Source organism: Schistocerca americana, chromosome 3, assembly GCF_021461395.2.
Source record: "Schistocerca americana isolate TAMUIC-IGC-003095 chromosome 3, iqSchAmer2.1, whole genome shotgun sequence".
NCBI classification, from domain to species: Eukaryota; Metazoa; Arthropoda; class Insecta; order Orthoptera; family Acrididae; genus Schistocerca; species Schistocerca americana.
The window spans coordinates 627,418,265-627,442,016 of NC_060121.1; the positions used below are offsets into that span (position 1 = coordinate 627,418,265).

The window sequence follows — 23,752 nt, forward strand, 5'->3', positions numbered from 1 at the left end:
CCCAATAAAGCTTGCAGTACTGCTGTGATGTTTTATTCTGCATGAAAGAAAGCTCTCTCTTCATGGGACAACAGACTTTGATCCCAGATGTTTACGACTCTTTCTCTCAACTTTTGCTGTAATTGTTCCTAACCCACTGTAAAGAAATATTGCATTCACTGTGTTGAGAGAATATTTTTAGAAAAGAATTAAATATTAAATGCTCTGAATACTGCAAATGAATCAGCGATTATAGTTCTGTGAAATTGTACGTTTTATTCTTTTTAAATCTGATTGAACGGGGTGCTTTATTGCTGATAAGTGTCATTTGAACATCAAGGCCAGATAAATTACTTATTATGGGGCTCATACCTAAATTGCTGCCTCTTGCATTACTGTGCATGACTGTAAAAATGATTAGCATTTCTGTGTGACAGTACAAAATAACTTCATCTACATTCTGTATGTAAGGAAAAATTATGTTTCTTTTTGTTTATTTTTTTAAAGGATTGGGTTTCACCCTATGGATGAAGGAGAAACATCGACCAGCATGTGTAATAATCTGATAGCAGTAGGGTTGGAGGATTGTGGCCTATTGAGACATTTCACAATAACAGGAAAACAATAGATTGCTACTCACTATAAAGATGACCTGCTGAGTTGCAGACACCTGCAACAAAAAGACTGTTCCACATTAACAGATTTCAGCCAAAGCCTTCTCCACCAAAGAAAACACACACGTTTACACACAAGCAAGCACACCTCATGCAGACATGACCACTACCAGCCCTGACTGGAATGTGACTATCACGTGAATAGCAATCGTTCTACATCTACATCTCCATCTACATCCATACTCTGCAAGCCACCTGACGGTGTGTGGTGGAGGGTACCTTGAGTACCTCTATCGGTTCTCCCTTCTATTCTAGTCTCGTATTGTTCATGGAAAGAAAGATTGTCAGTATGCCTCTGTGTGGGCTCTAGTCTCTCTGATTTTATCCTCATGGTCTCTTCGCAAGATATACGTAGAAGGGAGCAATATACTGCTTGACTCCTCGGTGAAGGTATGTTCTCGAAACTTAAACAAAAGCCTGTCCTGAGCTACTGAGCATCTCTCTTGCAGAGTCTTCCACTGGAGTTTATCTGTCATCTCTGTGACGCTTTCGTGATTACTAAATGATCCTGTAACAAAGCACACTGCTCTCCGTTGGATCTTCTCTATCTCTTCTATCAACCCTATCTGCTACGGATCCCACACCGGTGAGCAGTATTCAAGCAGTGTGCGAACATGTGTACTGTAACCTACTTCCTTTGTTTTCGGACTGCATTTCCTTAGGATTCTTCCAATTAATCTCAGTCTGGAATCTGCTTTACCGACGATTAATTTTATATGGTCATTCCATTTTAAATCACTCCTAATGCCTACTCCCAGATAATTTATGGAATTAGCTGCTTCCAGTTGCTGACCTACTATATTGTAGCTAAATGATAAAGGATCTTTCTTTCTATGTATTCGCAGCGCATTACACTTGTCTACATTGAGATTCAATTGCCATTCCCTGCACCATGCATCAATTCATTTCAGATCCTCCTGCATTTCAGTACAATTTTCCATTGTTACAACCTCTCAATATACTACAGCATCATCCACAAAAAGCCTCAGTGAACTTCCAATGTCATCCACAAGGTCATTTATGTACATTGTGAATAGCAACGGTCCTACGACACTCCCCTGCGGCACACCTGAAATCACTCTTACTTCGGAAGACTTCTCTCCATTGAGAATGACATGCTGCATTTTGTTATCTAGGAACTCTTCAATCCAATCACACAATTGGTCTGATAGTCCATGTGCTCTTACTTTGTTCATTAAACGACTGTGGGGAACTGTATAAAATGCCTTGCGGAAGTCAAGGAACACGGCATCTACCTGGGAACCCGTGTCTATGGCCCTCTGAGTCTCGTGGACGAATAGCATGAGCTGGGTTACACACGATTGTCTTTTTCAAAACCCATGCTGATTCCTACAGAGTAGATTTCTAGTTTCCAGAAAAGTCATTATATTCGAACATAATATGTGTTCCAAAATTCTACAACTGATCGACAATAGACATATAGCTCTAGAGTTCTGCACATCTGTTCGATGTCCCTTCTTCAAAATGGGGATGACCTGTGCCCTTTTCCCATCTTTTGCTCTTCTAGAGACCTACAGTACACTGCTGCAAGAAGGGGGACAAGTTCCTTCACGTACTCTGTGTAAAATCGAACTGGGTATCCCATCAGATCCAGCGGCCTTTCCTCTTCTGAGCGATTTTAATTGTTTCTCCATCCCTCTGTCGTCTATTTCGATATCTACCATTCTGTCATCTGTGCGACAATCTAGAGAAGGAACTGCAGTGCAGTCTTCCTCAATGAAACAGCTTTGGAAAAAGACATTTAGTATTTCACTGTGTAGTCTGTCATCCTCTGCTTCAGTACCATTTTGGTCGCAGAGTGTCTGGACAATTTGTTTTGATCCACCTACTGCTTTGACATAAGACCAAAATTTCTTAGTATTTTCTGCCAAGTCAGTACATAGAACTTTATTTTCGAATTTGTTGAATGCCTCTCGCATTGCCATCCTCATGCTACATTTCGCTTCATGTAATTTTTGTTTGTCTGCAAGGCTTTGGCTATGTTTATGTTTACTGTGAAATTACTTTTGCTTCTGTAGCAGTTTTCTAACTAGGCTGTTGTACCATGGTAGCTCTTTTCCATCTCTTACGATCTTGCTAGGCACTTGCTCATCTAATGCATATTGTATGATGGTTTTGAACTTTGTCCACTGATCCTCAACACTATCTGTACTTCAGATAAAACTTTTGTGTTGGGCCATCAAGTACTCTGAAATCTGCTTTTTGTCGCTTTTGCTAAAAACAAAAATCTTCCTACCTTTTTTTATATTTCTATTTATGGCTGAAATCATTGATGCAGTAACTGCTTTATGATCGCTGATTCCTGTTCTGCATTAACTGTTTCAAGTAGTTCGGGTCTGTTTGTCACCAGAATGTCTAATATGTTGTTGCCATGAGTTGGCTCTCTGTTTTACTGCTCAGGGTAGTTTACAGATAATGCACTTTAAAAAAAATTTCACTGGATTCTTTGTCCCTGCCACGCGTTATAAATGTTTGAGTCTCCCAGTCTATACCTGATAAATTAAAATCTCCACCCAAAACTATAACATGGTCGGGAAATCTACTCAAAATCTTTTCCAAATTTTCCTTCAGGTGTTCTGCCACAACAGCTGCTGAGCCAGGGGGCCTATAGAGACATCCAATTACCATGTTTGAGCCTGCTTTAACCTTCACCCAAATTATTTCACATTTCGGATCTCCGTCAATTCCCTTCAATACTATGGCACTTTTTATCGCTATAAACACGCCTCACCCTTCACTGTCCAGCCTTTCTCTGCGGTATACATTCCAATCTGAGTTTAGAATTTCATCACTGTTTACCTCTGGTTTCAGCCAACTTTCCGTCCCTAGCACTATGTGGGCATTGTGACCGTTTATTAATGGGAGCAGTTCTGGGACCTTTCTATAGACGCTCCTGCAGTTTACCACATTAATATTGTCATTCCCTGTTGTGTTTTGCCTACTGCTACCATGTTGCGTCTCAGGAGGTGTCTTGTTGGGCCTACAGAGGGAATTCTCTAACCTCAAAAACCCACATGTGCACTCCACACATACTCCGCTACCCCTGTAGACACTTCCTGCATGTAGTGCTTGCCTGACCTATTCAGGGAGACCCTACATTTCTCCACCCGATAGTGGAGTCAAGAAAATTGCACCCCAGATCTCCGCACAATCGTCTGAACCTCTGGCTTAAGTCTTCCACTTGGCTCCAAACCAGAGGACCACGATCGTTTCTGGGAACGACACTACAAACGGTTAGCTCATATTCCACCCTGTGAGCAAGGCTTTCTGCCTTCACCAACTCTGTCAACTGCCTGTATGAACTGAGGATGACCTCCGAACCCAGATGGCAGGAGTCATTGGTGCCGACATGAGCAACAATTTGCAGTCAGGTGCACCCGTTGCTCTCTATCACCGCCGGGAGGGCCTCCTCCACATCTCAGATGAGATCCCCCCGGAAGCAGACAGAGTGAATACTGGCCTTCTTCTCCAACCTTTCCGCTGTTTCCCTAAGGGGCTCCATCACCCGCCTAACATTGGAGCTCCCAATCATTAATAAACCCCCCCCCCCCCTCCCCCCGTGTTCCTGCTCGGACATCGCTGAAGAAGCGGCCACATGTCCACGCACAGGCAGAGCAGGCGATGCCATATGGCCAGCCTCCACATTGATCCTCCGCCTCGTGCGACGTGAATGCCGTTGAACCCGCCACTCCCCTTGGGGAAAGGGTGGTCCAACCGCACCCAGTACCCACGAAGTTGTCTCAACAGCAGGGACTGTGGGTGAAGCATGTAACACCTGGGGTGTACCATGCAACGCACCAGACTCCCCACTGCCGCTACACTCCGAGGCAGCAGCCTGAAGACGGCTGACCCTGGCCATCAGTATGCTCAGCTGTTCACGAACAGTGGCCAGCTCCTCCTGCGTCTGTACACAGCAGTCACACATCCTATCCATCCTAAGAAATCAATAATTTACTGTAGAGAGTTAAGTAATCAACTTTTAACTAGACTGCTAATTCACCAAAGGCAGATGATAGCTGACTAAACTGTGGTTACTAGACACTTCTTGTTGGAAACAATGAAAATAAGCACTAACTGTCTCTGAACTGTCTTCAAAACAAACACAAAATCTATGGAACACTGTTACTAGTACTCGAAAATTAAAGCTTCCTGAAAACAAAAACACACGCTCTTCCACTGTATGCGTTGTCTGTCCTACATTGGCCATACCACATTGACACGGTATTTTGTAAATTCCCACTTTCAGCAGTAACAAATCATCCTTCACCAATCCCAGCAAATCCGATATCTTAGAGAATCCTTTCTATCTTGAAGGAGATATTTCCAACAAAGGGAAGAAAAGTTAGGGACTTGGCTGGCACGTTCTCCTCTTTATCCACTTCCAGGTTCCTGGCTCTAGTTGAGAAGGCCCTGTTAATTTGTGGGGTGGAGAACCCATTGTCTCTGAACACCGTCCTCAAATGTGCAAGTTCCTTAGGCAAATTCTCTGCATCCAACACTGTATGTGCCCTGTGCACAAGGGTTTTAAGTACACTCAGGGTCTGGGATGGGTGATGGCAATTTGAAGAATGCAAATACAAATCAGTTGAGTGGGCTTATGATAGACCAAATGTCCCACCATGCTGTCACTCTTCCGTTTAACCAAAACACCAGGAATGGAAGGCACCCAACTTTCTCTAGTTCCATAGTAAATCGGATATTCTCATGGATGGAGTTAAGATGATGAAAAAACACCATTAACTTTTCTTCTCTGTGGGGACACACTTTGAAAGTGGTTTACGAACTGCTGTTTCAAGTGCTCTCTCCTCAAAATCCTCCATAAAAAGGTTAGCCACCGGAGACACAGGGCTGCCAATGGTGACACCATCAGAATGTTCAAAATATTCCTGGTTAGACATAAAATAAGTTGAGAAAAGAGCATGTCAAAACAAAGCAGTGGTGTCCGATTCAAACTGTTGACCAATTAGAATCAAGGAATCCACAAGAGGTTCTTTTGTGAAAAGGGAAACTGCATCAAAACTCACTAGAAGATCCAAAGTACTTAAGTGGAGAGCCCCCAGCCTGTTGATAAAATCAGCAGAGTTCTGTATATGATGTGAACATTTGCCAACAAATCGTCTCAGCAAAGAAGCTAGATGTTTGGCTAAATCATATGTGGGTGCGTCAATATTACTCATTATAGGCTTTAAAGGCAGACCTTCTTTATGCACTTTAGGAAGACCATACAGTCTCGATGATACGCTACCATGTGGTCTTAACCATTTAATGGTCTCAAGAGCTAATGAGGAAGAGTTCAAAAGTGAACATGTCTTCTATTGCACACATGCTGTTGGGTCTTGATCAATTCTCTGATACATAGTATAACTAAGTATAATATATATCTTCTCCGAATGCAACCAATGAGGTAACAAAATGGTAGAATTACCTTTATCAGCCTTCAGCACCACTATTTCCAGATCTTCTCAAAGGTTTCGTAGTGCAGCCATTTCTTCAGCGGCTATATTACTGCATTGGGGAGGAGCTTTCAGAAGAACCAGACCAGTTTCCCTTCTTATTTCTTCAGTAGTGTCCATAGGAAGGCGACGTACAGCTTGTTCAACACCACTTACGAAAATTATAAGAGGTATTGCACTTGGTGTAGGTGCAAAATTAAGACCTTTGCCCAAAACTGACTCTTATATAGTAAGACATAAGTCAAAACAAGTCCTCAGGAGTAGACAACATTCTATTAGAACTTCTGATAGCTTTGGGAGAGCCAGCCATGACAAAACTCTTCCATCTGGTGAGCAAGATGTAGGAGACAGGCGAAATACCCTCAGACAACAAGAAGAATATAATAATTCCAATTTCAAAGAAAGCAGGTGCTGACAGGTGTGAGAATTACTGAACTGTCAGTTTAATAAGTCATGGTAGGAAAATGCTAACATGAATTCTTAACAGAAGAATGGAAAAACTGGTAGAAGCCAACCTCGGGCAAGACCAGTTTGAATTCCAGAGAAATGTAGGAACATGCAAGGCAATACTGACCTTACAACATCTCATAGAAGATAGGCTATAGAAAGGCAAATCTACATTTATAGCATTTGTAGACTTAGAGGAAGTTTTGACAATGTTGAGTAGAATACTCTCTTTCAAATTCTAAAGGTGGCAGGGGGTTAAACACAGGGAGCGAATGGCCATTTACAATTTGTACAGAAACCAGAATTGGGATGTTGATATTGCTTAAAATGCACTTTATGGTGAAATTAATAAGTTCAAAATTCCCTTCTGTTTTGGAATTGCTAAATTCGTTAATCAACTTGTAAATATCATTTAAAGATATTGACGCCCAAGTTAATTTCTACCTTTCTGTCTGTTTCGCATAAGTGAGCAGAACTTCTGCATCTGAAGTAGTATTACTGAGTGGAGTGTTTACAAAATATGCATTGAGAGTCTCACAGTTAATATAGGCACTGTTTTCTTTATTGGAATTATTAATTTCGTTTTTAATGACATATTAGACTACTTTACAGTTTAAAATAAAGTCATCATTTGTATTGCACTTAGCAATTTTGATTTAAAATCTATAGTTTTTGTCATATTGCTTTACTTTTCCTTGCCAAAGTCACTTTCATGAGGCCTATTCTTTGGAGTGTTTAGTATTATCCTAATTTGTATTGGTGTGGAGTGTACCATTTGTTGCTAACATGCAGCTTATGTGTAACATTAGTACATCATCTTTTGGTTACAATAGAGCATGTGTTTCCTACTATGTGCCTGGTCTCTGTTAGGAAACCAAAAAACCATTTATCAATTGTTTTATGAAAGTATCATTTCCCTTCTTGCAAACAATTGTAAGTTGAATCTCATGTGCTTTGTACAATTTCCACTTCTACAGTCTGATCTGCTGTTTGAATAAATTACACTTCATCTTGACACACTATCGGCTTATGTTTCCTTTTTTAGATTTAGCTTTTGGAGCAAGAACTTTTCCATTTTGGCAGCGACATTAAGAAATTCTTTCTAGTTTGAATAAAATCATTTTGGGTATTAGGTTGCATCGTTATAAACCTTAAAAACAACTAAAGCAATGACATTTCAATCGTCTTCACTGTAGTCTTCGTGAGGACAATAGACTGTTACTCATGCTGAAGAAGACCTCTGCAAAAGTGGTTGAAACACTGGTGTTTTAGTTGTTTTTAGTATTTCATAATGACATTGCCTAATTCTCAAAAGGATTTTATTCGAATTGACACTGGCCGTGGAACCTCACATTCTTTTCTCTGTAGGCTCATCTTTATACAGATGGTTGTTGGATCTTGACTGTCCAATATAAAATGTTGAATCAAAATACCTTCAACTGTCTAAATTTCCAGTTGTTATTTTTATTTGTACAACCAGTTTTGGCACTCCATTATGCCATCTTCAGGCCCCAATTGACATGTAGGAAAGATCCCACCTGTGGCCCAGTCAAAAAGGGGCCAGCATTCAGTGAGTGGTATCTGTAGATTTCCTCTTAACACAGCAATCCCTTCAATCATTACTTGCCACAAGGTGATTGAATGGATCTCTGTGTTAAGAAGAGATCTGCAGATACTAACCACCGAAAGCTAGCCCCTATTTTAACTGGATCAGATGTGGGATTCTTGCTTGCTACGTATCAGTCAGGGGGCCTGAAAATGGTGTAATGTAGTGCTGAAACTGGTTGCTAAAACAAAATAACAAGTAGAAATTTAAACAACTGAAGCTATTTTGATTTGACATTTTGTATTATTTGCTGTTGCTTGTCTAAAAATACACATTACGGTATTAAGTTTCAGACCATGTACTTGATTATATGATGTGAAATAATCCATTTGTTAATGTTTGCATAAGGCTAATGTGTGTATGAACTTTGTTTCAGACTTCTTTAGTTTCTCGCTACTGCTATGATCATTTCTCGCGACAGTATTGTCCGACATCTGGAGTAGACTTTTTCCTAAAGAAAGCATCACTTGGTAGCTTAAAAGATATTTCATTGCAAATCTGGGACATAGGTGGTCGTGTGTTATCAGGCAACTTGCTTGATAAATATGTACTTGGAGCTAATGTAAGTTCTTTCTGTAACCTAAGAAACTGTTAAATACAAAATTCTCTATTGTGTTATGTAAAATACTGCTTCCACAGATTGTTTATGCAGTATATGATGTCACTAGTATGCCTAGTTTTGAGGGATTATATTCTTGGCTTGAGGCAGTAAGAAGAATATGTGCTGCTCAGCAACATCAGCCCCTCATTTGTATACTAGGAAATAAATGTAAGTCTACATCTTAAAATTTCAAAGTATAGCAATGTATGTTTCCTTTACTTAATGATGATAATAAATTAACTTTCTTTCAGGTGACTTAGAGCATCAAAGATGTGTTCGTCTTGATCGACACAACATGTTTGTTCAGGAAAATAATGTGTCATCGTATCTTGTCTCGGCAAGAACAGGAGAAATGGTTAGTATGCTAATAAATCTGAAAATCACAATGAATAACCAATGAAATCAAAGTGAATAAATATGATAAGTCATTCATTCAGTTTTTTAATTAGTAGTATAAATAAACTTGTATGCAAATGATTACGGGCTTTGATGAAAGCTACAATTTATTTGGAGAGAAAAAGTGAACAGCTTGAACCTCTTCAAAAGGTAAGCTACCATGTAGACTGACAAGCAGCAAAATAGTATTTCACTGGATACTGTACAGAAAAGCATAAGATTAGTGGAAGTCTAGCAAGTGTTCACTAACTATGATTTTCGCAGATGTCTTCAACTTCTAAGGGTGAACAGACAAATGACATTCAATTATGTGCAGTACAATGCAAGTCTGTCAACCTGAACTCTGTGTATAATATCTAAAAGACCCAGAAAATGAAAATGTTTTGTTCAAAGTAGATTTACCAATCTCAAACCAAACATTAAAGGCATTGATGTATTAGGTTATAACTAGTTACTGTCACTTTACATTGTAGTACAGAAGCTTAAATAGAGAATCTGGACACACAAAATGAATTTTTATTCTTGAAGAATAGCCTTGAGTGAAAGCTTGCTGTGGAAACCATTGCCCTAAGAATCCAACAGGAACCTTTCACAAAGAAATAAATGCTAATAGTTTTTTTTTTTTTTTTTTCAGAATACTATGGAATAAAGTTGGTTGGTTTGTTTTGCCCACATGAGAGTAATAGTGATGAATCGTACTTTGTTTCCTAGCAGTTGCTGCACCATTGCCTCCTTCATAGGAAGATTCAGTGCGACATCCTTGTCAGTAATAAAATGTAATCAACATTGCATACTTCTGCTGTAATAATTGGTTTAACAGCATCCTTAGTACATAGCTCATCTTCCCTTGATATGTCCTCAATAATGTCACATCCATTGCTTGTGTGAGTTGTTTGTACTGCTGTAGATGACACCATGTCAAACATTGAGCTTCAGAGTGGGTCACATCCCAAACTAAAATCAGTTTTCCTGTGAAACCCAAAATCAAGTCATGTCATAATTTCTTCTACATTGTGTTAATCAATCAGAAGTCTCATGACTGTTTTTCCTCTGGAATTTATAACAATATCACTGTTGTCTTTAATATTTTTGGCTGCAGTCATAAGACCTTCTTGGTTTGTTCTGATCATTCCACTGATTCGGTACCCCAAAGGTCGATTCATTACTATGCTTCTATACTGATGCTTCATTATCTCAGTTTCATATGTCAGAATGATTGTTCCAATGCCACTGCCTTTTGATGTCAAGAGCTTCAATGTGATCAACGATGAAGCATACATTCTCTGTGGTTTTGTATCTTGTGAGGGCTGATCTCTCATGAACACTCAATGGTAATCATTATATAAGAATCTCTATTACTTCAATGTCTTTGGCAGGCTCATCCAAATATATATTATGCTCCAAATACCTCTGCAAAATTTCTCAAATTTATGTTATAGTCGCGGTGACAATAATTTTAATTTGATTGCCTACTGTTGTTCAGAAGAACAAAATTAATTGAAAAAGACATTGTGGAATTTGGTGTAGTAATGACGCTTATCAACTGTTATCATGTCCCACATGTCTTTGCTGTATTTCAAATTGCTCACACAGATATCTATTTTTTGTTTTCTGGACTGCACTGTTGAAAATGCATGTTTGAAAAGGTGCATGGAAGCAGTGGAATGCAAACCTTGAGTCAATTTGAACTCATGAAACTTACATGAACCAATACTGGTACCGACAATCAAGTTTAGCATTGCACTCAGCATACTGTGATATTTCTCTTATACAGCATTACTCATTTTTTCTTCTAATATGTGTGTGTTTAATGCAGGTTGCTGCATGTATTCAAGTTTAGTGACCAGATCCATGGATTGTTCATGTGCACCAACTACTGTTACAGTGAGTGACTTTATGCTTTCAACAGTCACTCTTTACTATCAAAAACTCATCACTGTTTTCATTGATTTTATCTTCCACCTGAACAAGCACAGTATTACTGTGCACATGATCTTCATCTGATTTAAGTTTTAAAACTTCAACTTCTGGTTTGAGCTTGGATTGTTCTGTCATAACTTCATTACATAATTCGTCCTCTTTTCACATTAACATCCCGATGAGTTCCTTTCATGACTTTTCTAATATTTCTCAACATTCTTATAAATTCTTTTTTACTTGAGTCTCCGCCCAATTTAATTAGTGTTTAAGATAATCAGTTCACTTTTTAATTTGCTGTTTATGATAATTATTTGTTGATTAATGTCAGCAATTTGCTGTTGAAGATAATTATTTATCACCCTAATGTATCAAACAGTTGATTCAGTCCAACCATTACAGGCTAATAGCTAACCTTTGAAAGGAAATTTTGAACATTGGAGTTTAAATTAAAATGATTAACATCTGCTTTTCAGTAGTCCCCTTTCTGGATTTTCAAAGTGGTAATTACAGTCACTGTGTATGCTAATAATTACAAACTGTAAGATAACATGTGTACAGGAACAAAATTTAGTATATTGAAACTGAAGTATAAAACAATAAAATAATACATTGCAGTTATTTCACATGGTAAGTTATAAAATTGCTAAAATTAAAATACATCATTAAACTGAGCATAAAAAATTTCAGTGATAAGGTAGGCTATAGTATTTATTTACAAAGTGGTAATAACCAATATTACATTTTCAGTGTGTCATTCCTAAACTACAATGGAGAAATGTTTGCATTAAAAACTTCACGAAGTGTGTGAAAAGACTCCTGTACTTACTGTTTCCCAGTCAGATGAAGCTGTTGTACCATCACCATGATTAAGTGATATGCTCTGTTTTCTATCAGTTAGGTATGATCTAAGCCACACTCCTCTTATGTCACTTATGCCATAGAACACTGATTTCATAAGGAGGATCTCATAGTTCACACAGCTGAAAGCCTCTTTGACTGAGTCCTTACAGCCTGTTTTCTCAGCAACTGTTAGAAAGTGTGTACTAATGACACTTGCAACTGCACCAGTTTCTTTAGTCATATTTCCAATGTGTATCATTTCAGTGTTGGATTCACTGACATCTTTCTTCTCCAGTTGCCTTTTACTAACACCCTCAATAGTTTTTATTTTGTTATTGGTGCTTTCTATTTCAGATTTAATATGTAATATTTTGGAGCACTTTATGAGTCTTTTTAATATTTTACAGTATAATCTATAGCGCTCTTTTATTTTAGCCTCATGGTTATTTCTTAGTCAAACTCTTTTTAGAATGTAATTTGATGTACAAATGCAGGGTACAAGTATGGTAACTATTTTGTAAGTAAAAACTAAACTTTATTTATAAAATTATTTTACTTAATAATGACCACCGCAATTATGTTTATTTAACAAACTAAGATTGAAACAAAATTAGTTACAAAAACAAAAATTAGAATCTATGTTAGTCACAGAAACTGGCTACAAAATAATGCTTAGTAATAGTCTTCCAAGTTTTCAATAAAAATGATCAGTTACATCAGAAAAGCCAGGAGTGTTGATCAGTTTATTCTCAATTGCTAAATGGTTAAGATGACTTTTACCTGTTGTACTCTTTCATCGTGTTTTTAAAGAGCTTGATCACATTATTTAAAGACCTTTTAACCATAGACAGTGTCACTGGACTCATATAAAAAAGGCTAATTGCAGAACACAGGTTCAAAAAAATTGCTTCAAGGCTTTTCTCATTCATGGCAGTGAGAAGCTTCAACAGGTCCTTTTCCGATTGGAAGATTGTACTGTACAGGGTGAACATTAATAAAACAGGCAAATTGCAGGGACAGATTCCTGACGAGAAATGGAGGAAAGAAGGTCCTATGAACATATACCCGGAAATGCATCATTGCCATGGTAGATGTGCTGACAAATGAAAGGTCTTCTGACCATGTGCTGTGAGTTCCTTGTGTGTTGCAGGCTGTATGATTGATGCAGCATACTGTAAGCAGCAGAATGTTCCAGTATTCATGTCAGGAACAAGCTGAGATGGTGTTTGTGTGTGGATAAGCAGATGGAAATGCCCAAGAGGCAGAACTTAATCCTCCAAACCTGGTGTATGCACAGTTCGCCACTCCCTTTACATTTGTCTGTCTGGAAGGACCCATTATCACACAAATACCCAAAAAGAGCTTGAAATGTTGTGTGATGTGAATAGTATTTCTCAGAAGAGGTTCTAGTGGATATTCAATAGTGTATATGACTGCAACATGATGGTTGTCCAGCTCACTCATCCCATGTTACAACACACATGCTGAATGAGAACTTTCCTGGACGTTGGATAGGATGAAATTTTGTTGTCAAATGGCATGTGAGGTTCCTCACTTTGACTCTTCTTGATTTCTTGCTTTGGGGAGCGCTTAAAGATGCAGTCTATGATCAAGGCTCAACTATGCCAGATGACATGGGTCATCAAATTGCCAGTGTATGCTTTACCATATCATCCACTGTAATTACATCCATTCATTGTTCCTTCAAATGGCAACGGCAAATGTTCCTTTAAGCACTTGGTCAACAGTTTGAACACATGCTTAAATAAAGGATAAAGTTATTTTTTTTGAAAGAAAAAAATTATGTTATGTGATTTGGATGGTTACCACATCATTGTTAGTAAATTGTTTATTTCAGTTACGTGTGTACAAAATTGTATTGCAATGTGAAATAAGTTGACAGCGTTCATTGTTCCAACAGCACATATTTTATCTCTAAGAAGCACCCAGCGATGTACATGAAAAGATAGGTCAAATCTTCCTTGTAACATTTAGATATTTAATACAGTAGTTGCTTTTTGCAACACGTAACACCTCTTTACTTTTGAAGAATGAACAGCTGATTTCTCTGTTTCAGCTCAATAAATCTGGGAGGATACACAAATATGAAATAGTTTTCCAAAGCCCTTTGTGATACGCTAGATTCTAGCCTATGTCATATTTCCAAATACAGTGTTCGTAGGTAAACCTGCATCTAGGTCAAAAGTTGGTTCAAGGGGAAATAAAACTTTATTCTCTTAGTGCAGGCCCGTCTTACGGTATACAACTACACAGTCTCGTCCAAGATGTCTGCTTGGCAGTGTTTGCACTGAAAATGCCATTTCTGGCCACTGTGCTCCACATTTTAGGATATTTCTCAATTTTTTTAATGACAGGTTTCAACATCAATGTTAACAAACACTGTAATTGTCTTCTCAAGAGCTGTTGAATGCAATTGTAAAAAGTATACAGTTCCATTTAAAAAACAGTACTTGCTTCAGTGTCTCTGTTGATACTAGCATTAAAAATATTAATAAAAAAAATGTGCTTCTTGATGCTCTAACACCTGCCAAAAACCACATTTTGATATTATTACCATTCAGAAAATAAAAGGTGTGTTACGTCTCGTATAATTACATACAATTCCTCCCCTCCCCATGAACCATGGACCTTGCCGTTGGTGGGGAGGCGTGCGCGCCTCAGCGATGCAGATGGCCGTATCGTAGGTGCAACCACCACAAAGGAGGGGTATCTGTTGAGAGGCCAGACAAACATGTGGTTCCTGAAGAGGGATAGCAGCCTTTTCAGTAGTTGCAGGGGCAACAGTCTGGATGATTGACTGACCTGGCCTTGTAACACTAACCAAAACAGCCTTGTTGTGCTGGTACTGCGAACGGCTGAAAGCAAGGGGAAACTACAACCGTAATTTTTCCCAAGGGCATGCAGCTTTACTGTATGGTTAACTGATGATGGCGTCCTCTTGGGTAAAATATTCCTGAGGTAAAATAGTCCCCCATTCGGATCTCTGGGCAGGGACTACTCAGGAAGACATCGTTATCAGGAGAAAGAAAACTGGCGTTCTACGGATCGGAGCGTGGAATGTCAGATCCCTCAATCGGGCAAGTAGGTTAGAAAATTTAAAAAGGGAAATGGATAGGTTAAGTTAGATATAGTGGGAATTAGTGAAGTTCGGTGGCAGGAGGAACAAGACTTTTGGTCAGGTGAATACAGGGTTATAAATACAAAATCAAATAGGGGTAATGCAGGAGTAGGTTTAACAATAAATAAAAAAAATAGGAGTGCAGGTAAGCTACTACAAACAGCATAGTGAACGCATTATTGTGGCCAAGATAGACACACAGCCCATGCCTACTACAGTAGTACAAGCTTATATGCCAACTAGCTCTGCAGAAATTGATGAAATGTATGATGAGATAAAAGAAATTATACAGGTAGTGAAGGGAGATGAAAATTTAATAGTCATGGATGACTGGAATTCGAGAGTACGAAAACGGAGAGAAGGAAACATAGTAGGTGAATATGGATTGGGGGTAAGAAATGAAAGAGGAAGCCATCTTGCAGAATTTTGCACAGATCATAACTTAATCATAGCTAACACTTGGTTCAAGAATCATAAAAGAAGGTTGTATACATGGAAGAATCCTGGAGATACTAGAAGGTATCAGATAGATCATATAATGGTAAGACAGAGATTTAGGAACCAGGTTTTAAATTGTAAGACATTTCCAGGCGCGGATGTGGACTCTGACCACAATCTATTGGTTATGAACTGTAGATTAAAACTGAAGAAACTGCAAAAAGGTGGGAATTTAAGGAGATGGGACCTGGATAAACTGATTATCCAGAGGTTGTACAGAGTTTCAGGGAGAGCATAAGGGAACAATTAACAGGAATGGGGGGGGGGGGGGGGGGAAGAAATACAGTAGAATAAGAATGGGTAGCTTTGAGAGATGAAATAGTGAAGGCAGCAGAGGATCAAGTAGGTAAAAAGACGAGGGCTAATAGAAATCCTTGGGTAACACTAGAGATATTGAATTTAATTGATGAAAGGAGAAAATATAAAAATGAAGTAAACGCAGCAGGCAAAAAGGAATACAAACGTCTCAAAAATGAGATTGACAGGAAGTGCAAAATGGCTAACCAGGAATGGCTAGAGGACAAATGTAAGGATGTAGAGGCTTATCTAACTAGGGGCAAGATAGATACTGCCTACAGGAAAATTAAAGAGACCTTTGGAGAAAAGAGAGCCACTTGTATGAATATTAAGAGCTCAGGTGGAAACGCAGTTCTAAGCAAAGAAGGGAAAGCAGAAAGGTGGAAGGAGTATATAGAGGGTCTATACCAGGGCGATGTACTTGAGGACAATATTATGGAAATGGAAGAGGATGTAGATGAAGATGAAATGGGAGATACGACACTGCATGAAGATTTTGACAGAGCACTGAAAGACCTGAGTCAAAACAAGGCTCCAGGAGTAGACAACATTCCATTAGAACTACTGACGGCCTTGTGAGAGCCAGTCCTGACAAAACTCTACCATCTGGTGAGCAAGATGTATGAGACAGGCGAAATACCCTCAGACTTCAAGAAGAATATACTACTTCCAATCCCAAAGAAAGCAGGTGTTGACAGATGTGAAAATTACCGAACTATCAGTTTAATAAGTCACAGCTGCAAAATACTAATGCGAATTCTTTACAAGCGAATGGAAAAACTGGTAGAAGCCAACCTCGGGGAAGATCAGTTTGGATTCCGTAGAAATGTTGGAACACGTGAGGCAATACTGACCTTACGACTTATCTTAGAAGAAAGGTTAAGGAAAGGCGAACCTACGTTTCTAGCATTTGTAGACTTAGAGAAAGATTTTGACAATGTTGACTGGAATACTCTCTTTCAAATTCTAAAGGTGGCAGGGGTAAAATTCAGGGAGCGAAAGGCTATTTACAATTTGTACAGAAACCAGATGGAATTTATAAGAATCGAGGGGCACGAAAGGGAAGCAGCGGTTGGGAAGGGAGAGAGACAGGGTTGTAGCCTGTCCCCAATGTTATTCAATCTGTATATTGAGCAAGCAGTAAAGGAAACAAAAGAAAAATTCGGAGTGTGTATTAAAATCCATGGAGAAGAAATAAAAACTTTGAGGTTCCCAACTCGCATATCATATTCATGGCACTGTCTCCCCTAATTTACACAATACAAAACAAGCTGCCCTTCTTTGAATAATTGTCCTCCACCAGTCCTAACTGATGTGCATCCCACACCATGCAGCAGTACTTCAGAAGATGATGAACAATTGTAGTGCAGGCAGCCTCTTTAGTAGACTTACTGCATTTTCTAAGTGTTGTTCTGATACAGTCTTTGATTCACTTTCCTCACAACATTATCTATATGATCATTCCAATTTAAGTTATTTGTAATTGTAATCCTTAATTATTTAGTTGAATTCACAGCCTTTAGATTTGTGAGATTTTTTTGTGTAACCGAAATTCAGTGGACTCTTTTGTGTACTCATATTGAGGAGACAATTGGCACTTTTTGCATCGCATGGATATCTTGTCTAAATCTTTTTACAATTGGTTTTTGATCTGCTGACTTTACAAGGAGGGAAATGACACCATCACCTGTAAACAACCTAAAAGGGCTGCTCAGATTGTCTCCTAAATTTTTTATATTGATCAGGAACAGCAGAGGGCCTATAACACTTCCTTGGGGAAAGCCAGATATTACTTCTGTTTTACTTGATGACTTTCCATCAGTTACTCTGAACTGTGACATTTCTGACAGGAAACCACACATCCAGCCGCCCAACTAAGATGATACTCCACAGGCACACAATTTGATTAGAAGTCTCTTGAAAGACAGAGTCAGAAGCCTTCTGCCAGTGTCATGAAGGCGTATTTCAGGTGTCAGTCTGGGAAAGCCACTGGCTAATAGAGTTTTGCCACAGCTGCAAGAGTGTGTGTTTTCATTGGGGTTGGTGTGTACTTTTGCTAGCAAAAGAGCAGGAGCTCAAAACCTAGTGTGAATTATGTATTCTATAGTGTGTGTCTATTCAGCACACATCAATCCACTATGCGTGAGTGGTTGCCTTTCCTTTATTTTCCATATTATTCTACCAATCAATTTCCATTGTTATAATTTGCTAAGAGAGTTATAGGATTCCCTGCAGAAACTAAGTTTTTATTTAATTCACCTACTATATTCAGAAAGTGATTGTTGAATACTGTACATATTTGTCACTTGTCAGTAACAAAAATATTCTCCTATGTACTGACTTTATATTCTCAAACTCTTACTGTAAGCCAAACACTTCGTTTATGATTTACCACATGGTTTTTATTTTGTTCTGAAAATTGGCCATTCTGTTTGCACATAACATGCTGTTTACCTTCCTAACAACATTTTAAGCACTTTACCATACTGTTTGTAATATAGACTTCTGCAACTTGATTGATACTAATATTTTGAGGTAATTCCCACTTTGTTCTACATGTCATCCTTATCCTCCTAGTGAGCCATACAGCTTGCCTGCTAGTGGTAGCAACCTATCTTAAATGTTTCACGGGAAAATAATTCTCGAAGAACGTGACAAATGTGTTGCGGGAAGTGTTACACAAGATGTGTGTGAGAAGTTGGAAGAATAGTCTCAAAAAGTAAAGGAAATAAGAGTTACAAAACAAAATGCCTTTACTGGCCTTCAATGTATCTGCCATTAGCAACAACATACTTCTGATATGAGCTGCAAGGCTGCTGGGAACTGTCAGCAACCACTTCTACTGAAGTTGCTTAAAGGGCCATGGTTGTGCATTACTGGATATCCACAATGTCTGCAAACTCAATTTTCTCGCTCAATGCAAGGTGGCTGTTCTTCGAAACCCTCAGTCTCCAGATCTGATGCCGGCAGACTTCTTTTTGTTTCCCCACTCTAAATTAGCCTTGAAAGACATGCTTTGCAGACCTTGCATGTGACCATGACGCTTCAAGTGATTCCACAACAAGCTTTTGCTGACAGTTTCTAACAGCTCTACAACAGATGTCGGAAGTATGTTGTACCTAATGGTAATTAGGTTGAAGACCAGTAGAGGTTTTTGTTTGTAATTCTTGTTTCCTTTATTTTATAAGACCATTCTGTATCTACACTAGAAACACTTAACATGTCTGAAAGGCCATTTACACTTTTACTAATAGAACGACCTTCTAGAAAAGAAAAATGAACAAAAATGTTGCTTTATTGATTCCCTGTGCTATAGTTGGAAAGAATAAAGTCAGATGATGTAAATTTAGATCTTTCAACATTATTCTCCTTCCACAATCACTTGTAAAAGTAATACTGAAGCCACCACATACAACTAATTTTTGGTACTGTCTCTAGCTCAAACAGAAATGTTCTGAAATCAGGGTTAGGCAACATACAGATAACTATAATTAAAAGTATAGTTTCACTACATTCAGTTGCTCCTGCACTCAGTGGTCTGTCCAGTGCTTTTGTGTGTCAAATTCAAAAGGAATACTGTTTTTCACATACATGGCCACTCTCCCACTTCGCAGAGCTTCTTGAAAAACAGACAGCTAATCGACACCAGCATAGGACAGCTCTGAATTGTCACACTGCTTAAGTAGTGCTCTGATACATCAATAATGTCAGAGTTAACTTTAACAATCAGTTCACTAACTTTATTTTTAATACTTCATACTTTAATGAAATATGCTCTAATTTTTTGAAAGTGAAAGTGGTTCCTTTGTTACGAGAGACTACCCTTAAGCAGCAATACCTGTCAGCTGACTTTAATATAAAAAAGGTGTAACTCTTAACATCAATCACTTCAGCAATTTTCCCATAAGTGATCCCAGCACCCTCCACTACATTGTCATCATTAAGCTTTGCCAACCTGCACAGCCATGCCTAGTGCAACCCAGTCTATTGACAGACTTAACTGGCATCACTGCAACTTGGGCCATACCCCCGCCAGCAGTGCCTTCTCAAGCTCCATGTTAATAAGCCCAATAGCTGTATTAAGACGAGGCTGATTATGTTACTGAAACAACTGCATGAGGTGCACATCTGTGCTTCAGATCTGAGTAGCTACTATTCCACGTTATCATACAAGTGATGGTAAAATTGAAATGAGACCAGTAAAACAACACAATAATTCTGTGGTTTTGTCAGTTGAACTGATGCCTTTTCATTATGACTTATTCTTTCTGAAATGTTGGAATATAACATCATCATAATAATAGCATTCCTGAAATTTCATATGCTGAAACGAATATGCCATATTTGGCCAGGTCTAGGTTTGGCTAACAAAGTTTACTGAACTGCAGGCACATTATTGTTATTAGTCCTCTACAATGTAAATTTAGTACATACTTAAGTAACTAATTCTGATACAACAAAGACATATTCATGTAAAAAAGACAACCTGATTGATACCAGAATTTCAGATGTGATTTCTGCATATTTTTACTTTTGCTTTTTTCTAGTTACTCTTTCCATGTATCCATTCCCTCTTTCCCCTTTCAACATTATACAAAAGGTAACTGGCTGAAGGGCACAAATCTTTCTACCCTGTTCACCATTCTCTACTCTTGCCTGCATCATCTATAGCTTCATGAGAGAGCCTCAAAGTACTTAATTCATCCCCATTGCAGGCACTCAGTGACAAACCAACCCACAATCCTCATAATACTTGACACAAAAGGTACTTACCTTCCAAGTTGTATAGCAAAGTATAATATGCACTTGTCAGCAAGTATGTAGAAATACACACTACAAAGATAATTCATTTACAGAGTATTTTGCCTTGCAGAAAAATGACGTGACTGTAGCTGATTACTGCTGCCATCAGCGAATTATAATGTTCACAGTAATCCAATGTCGGGCTAACTCTAAAATACTATGTAGATTTTCATCTACCATCATCTTGTGGTACAACACTTTCTCTTCTTTTAATCCCTCCATTCATAGTCCATCCTTCTTGGGATTTTCTCAAATAATTCCAGGCAAGATTCAATTCCTTGCAATAATGCTTACCGTTTCTTTAAACCAAATAAAAAATAACAAGTCATTTAAATAAGTGCTTTGTAGGGCAAGTCTGTAATAAAAGTGGGACAAGAGCTCCTGAAAAATGAATTCTCTCTTATAGAATATCCTCGTTCCGTCATCTCATTCATGCTGCTGAATGCCCTAGTTCCACTTTGGAAACAAAAGTGATGTAAGCTGCCCTTGAAGCAGCTTTTATGACCCTTATCCACTGTTTTCAAACAATATAAATGAAGTATTTCATATAAAAGTTTAATTAACTGAATTTATTGAAATAGTGCAAAGTGAAAGTGTTTGGAAAAACTGGCCACAGCTCACTAAGAAAGGGGAACATCTGTTGTAGCCCAAAGAAGAAACTTTTCTACCTTAGAAACAGAGAAAAACAATCTTGGTTGAACAAGATGGATTTATTTAATCTTGACATGTGATACATCTCACCTGTTGTTGGCATCATTAGACAATCGATAAGAACTCTTGCTAATCATGACCGAGGCGTCGAACGTAATTAATAGTCCCATAGAATTGGTACGTAACAGTCAGATAACTACCGTCAACGCCTCATTACATCACCAATAAAATTCTTCCTACTCGTAACTGAGGCGTCAAACATGATTAAGATTCCCAAAGAAGTGATTAAACGGCCAGATAGCCATTGTCAATGCTTCATTACATCACCCACGAAGAAACTGCTCCATGAACACTGTTATGGTATGACAGCACATGCTCACAGTATTGTGGACAGAACATATTTGTGTTCAAGGGCCGCTTTCTTCGTGTGTGATGTAATGAAGCATTGACAGTGGTTATGTGGCTGTTTCCTCCAGTTCTTCAGGAATCTTAATCACATTTGATGCCTCGGTTACGAGATGGAAGAATTTTATCAGTGATGTACTAAAGCATTGACTGAGGCTATCTGGCTGTTACACTGATTCTCGGGGCTTTTTATAACATTCGGCGCATCGGTCATGATTAGAATGTTTGTATCGATTGTCTGGTGACGTCTAAGAACAGGTGAAATGTGTGTCACGTAAATATTAAATAAACCTATCTTCTGCAACAAAGACTGATATTTCTGTAACTAAAGATCTATTACGATTGCTGTACCAGTGCACTGCAATAGTTATGGAGTGGAGCGATTTTAATTACTTTTCTATCTCATTTTTTTCCTTGTTGTGTGGTTTACGCAGTCAATGTAGTTCTTTACAAACTAACTCCATAAAACTTTACTATCTTTAAATGTTTTATTTCAACAGGTGGCTTTATGCTTCCAGAAGATGGTAGCTCATGTGTTGGGCATCCAATTATCTCGAGCTGAGCAAGAAGAGCAACAACCTGTTATGAGAGCAGAAATTGTGGCTGCTCCACCTGTTATTCCAGAGAACTCTTCAACCATTACACGCACCTCTTCAGTTTGTGTTATCCAGTGAATGTCACATTGTTGCTTTGTATCACCCTTTTGTAATTTTTAAATCTCTCCAACAGATCTGAAGAAAGCTAATAATTGTTCACAAACACTGTTCTGAGAAATTACAGAACAGTACAGCTGTTGTTATCTTGAAGGGACTATAAACTGGAAAACAAATATAATAAGATGAAAAATTAAATGAACACTAATAGGAAACTACATACAGAATGGCTACTGTATAAATAGTGCTTAACATTTTAATCTTTTAATTTATATACTATAAAACAATAAAACATAGAAAAATCATTATTTTCAATCAACTGCACAGTGTAAGTTGAGTTCACAAGTGGATATTCATGCATTCTGCTTCTAATTAAAAAATGTTCTTGATGGCTGACAGTGATACCTTTTCACATAATATTCCTTTAATAGTGAGATGATGGCAACTAGAGGGCTAGGCAAGTATGGTGAAACAGATAAACAGTGATGTCACTGATGTAATCATCTCAGAATGTGCATAAAGTCATTTACAAAAAAAACACTAGAAAACTAAATGAGGTCTCTGCAGAAATATAGGAATACTTGAGGTGACACTGCCTGTATGAATTATCTTAGAAAACCGACTGAAGAAAGGCAAACCTACATTTCCAGCAATTGTAGATTTAGATAAAGCTTTCACTCTTTGAAATCTGGATGGTAGTGAGGATAAAATAACTGGACTGAAAGGTTATCTACAACTCACCCAGAAATCAGACTGTAGAAATGAGAAAGGACAAAAGCAAAGCAGTAGATGTAAAGGGTGCGAGATGGGGCAGTAGCCTATCACCAGTGTCATCCAATGTGTTTGTCGAGTGAGCAGTAAAGGAAACCAGGGAGAAATTTAGAAAGGGAATTAAAGTTTGAGCAAAGGAGTAAATGATATTTGCTGACAGTGAAATTCTGTCAGACAGCAAAGGCCTTGGAAGATCAGTTGAACAGAATGGATAGTGTCTTGGAATGAATAGAAACAAATGTAAGGTAAATTTAACGGAATTTACTCAAGAAAAATCAGTCAAAGCTGAGGAAATTAGATAAACAAATGAGATACTAAAAAAATCGGAAGATTTGAGCAGAAAAATAACTGGTGATGGCCAAAGCAGAGAGGGTACAAAATGGAGATGGACAATAGCAACGAAAGAGTATCTGTAGAAAAGGAATTTGTTAACGTGAAATAGTGATTTAAGTGTTAGTATGTCTTTTCCTGAAGGAATTTGGCTGGATGATGTCTTGCATGGAAGTGAAGTGTGGCCGATAAACAGTTCCGAGAATAGAAACTTTTAAAATTTGATGCTACAGAACGCAGATGGGTAGGTCAAGTACTGAAGTAGGTA

At 38.3% G+C, this 23,752-nt stretch overlaps 1 protein-coding gene across 1 annotated transcript in view; it reads left to right on the forward strand.

Annotated features, from left to right (window-relative positions):
• LOC124606324 (ras-related protein Rab-28-like) overlaps nucleotides 1-22,705 on the forward strand; it is a 44,062-nt gene extending 21,357 nt beyond the window's left edge. Inside the window, exons 2-5 of the mRNA XM_047138307.1 lie at nucleotides 8,557-8,742; nucleotides 8,820-8,949; nucleotides 9,033-9,136; nucleotides 22,231-22,705. Of these exons, the coding sequence (XP_046994263.1) occupies nucleotides 8,557-8,742; nucleotides 8,820-8,949; nucleotides 9,033-9,136; nucleotides 22,231-22,404 (594 nt within the window). The 3' untranslated portion in view covers nucleotides 22,405-22,705. The remainder of the gene's footprint in view (nucleotides 1-8,556; nucleotides 8,743-8,819; nucleotides 8,950-9,032; nucleotides 9,137-22,230) is intronic.
• Nucleotides 22,706-23,752: the final 1,047 nt, after the last annotated feature.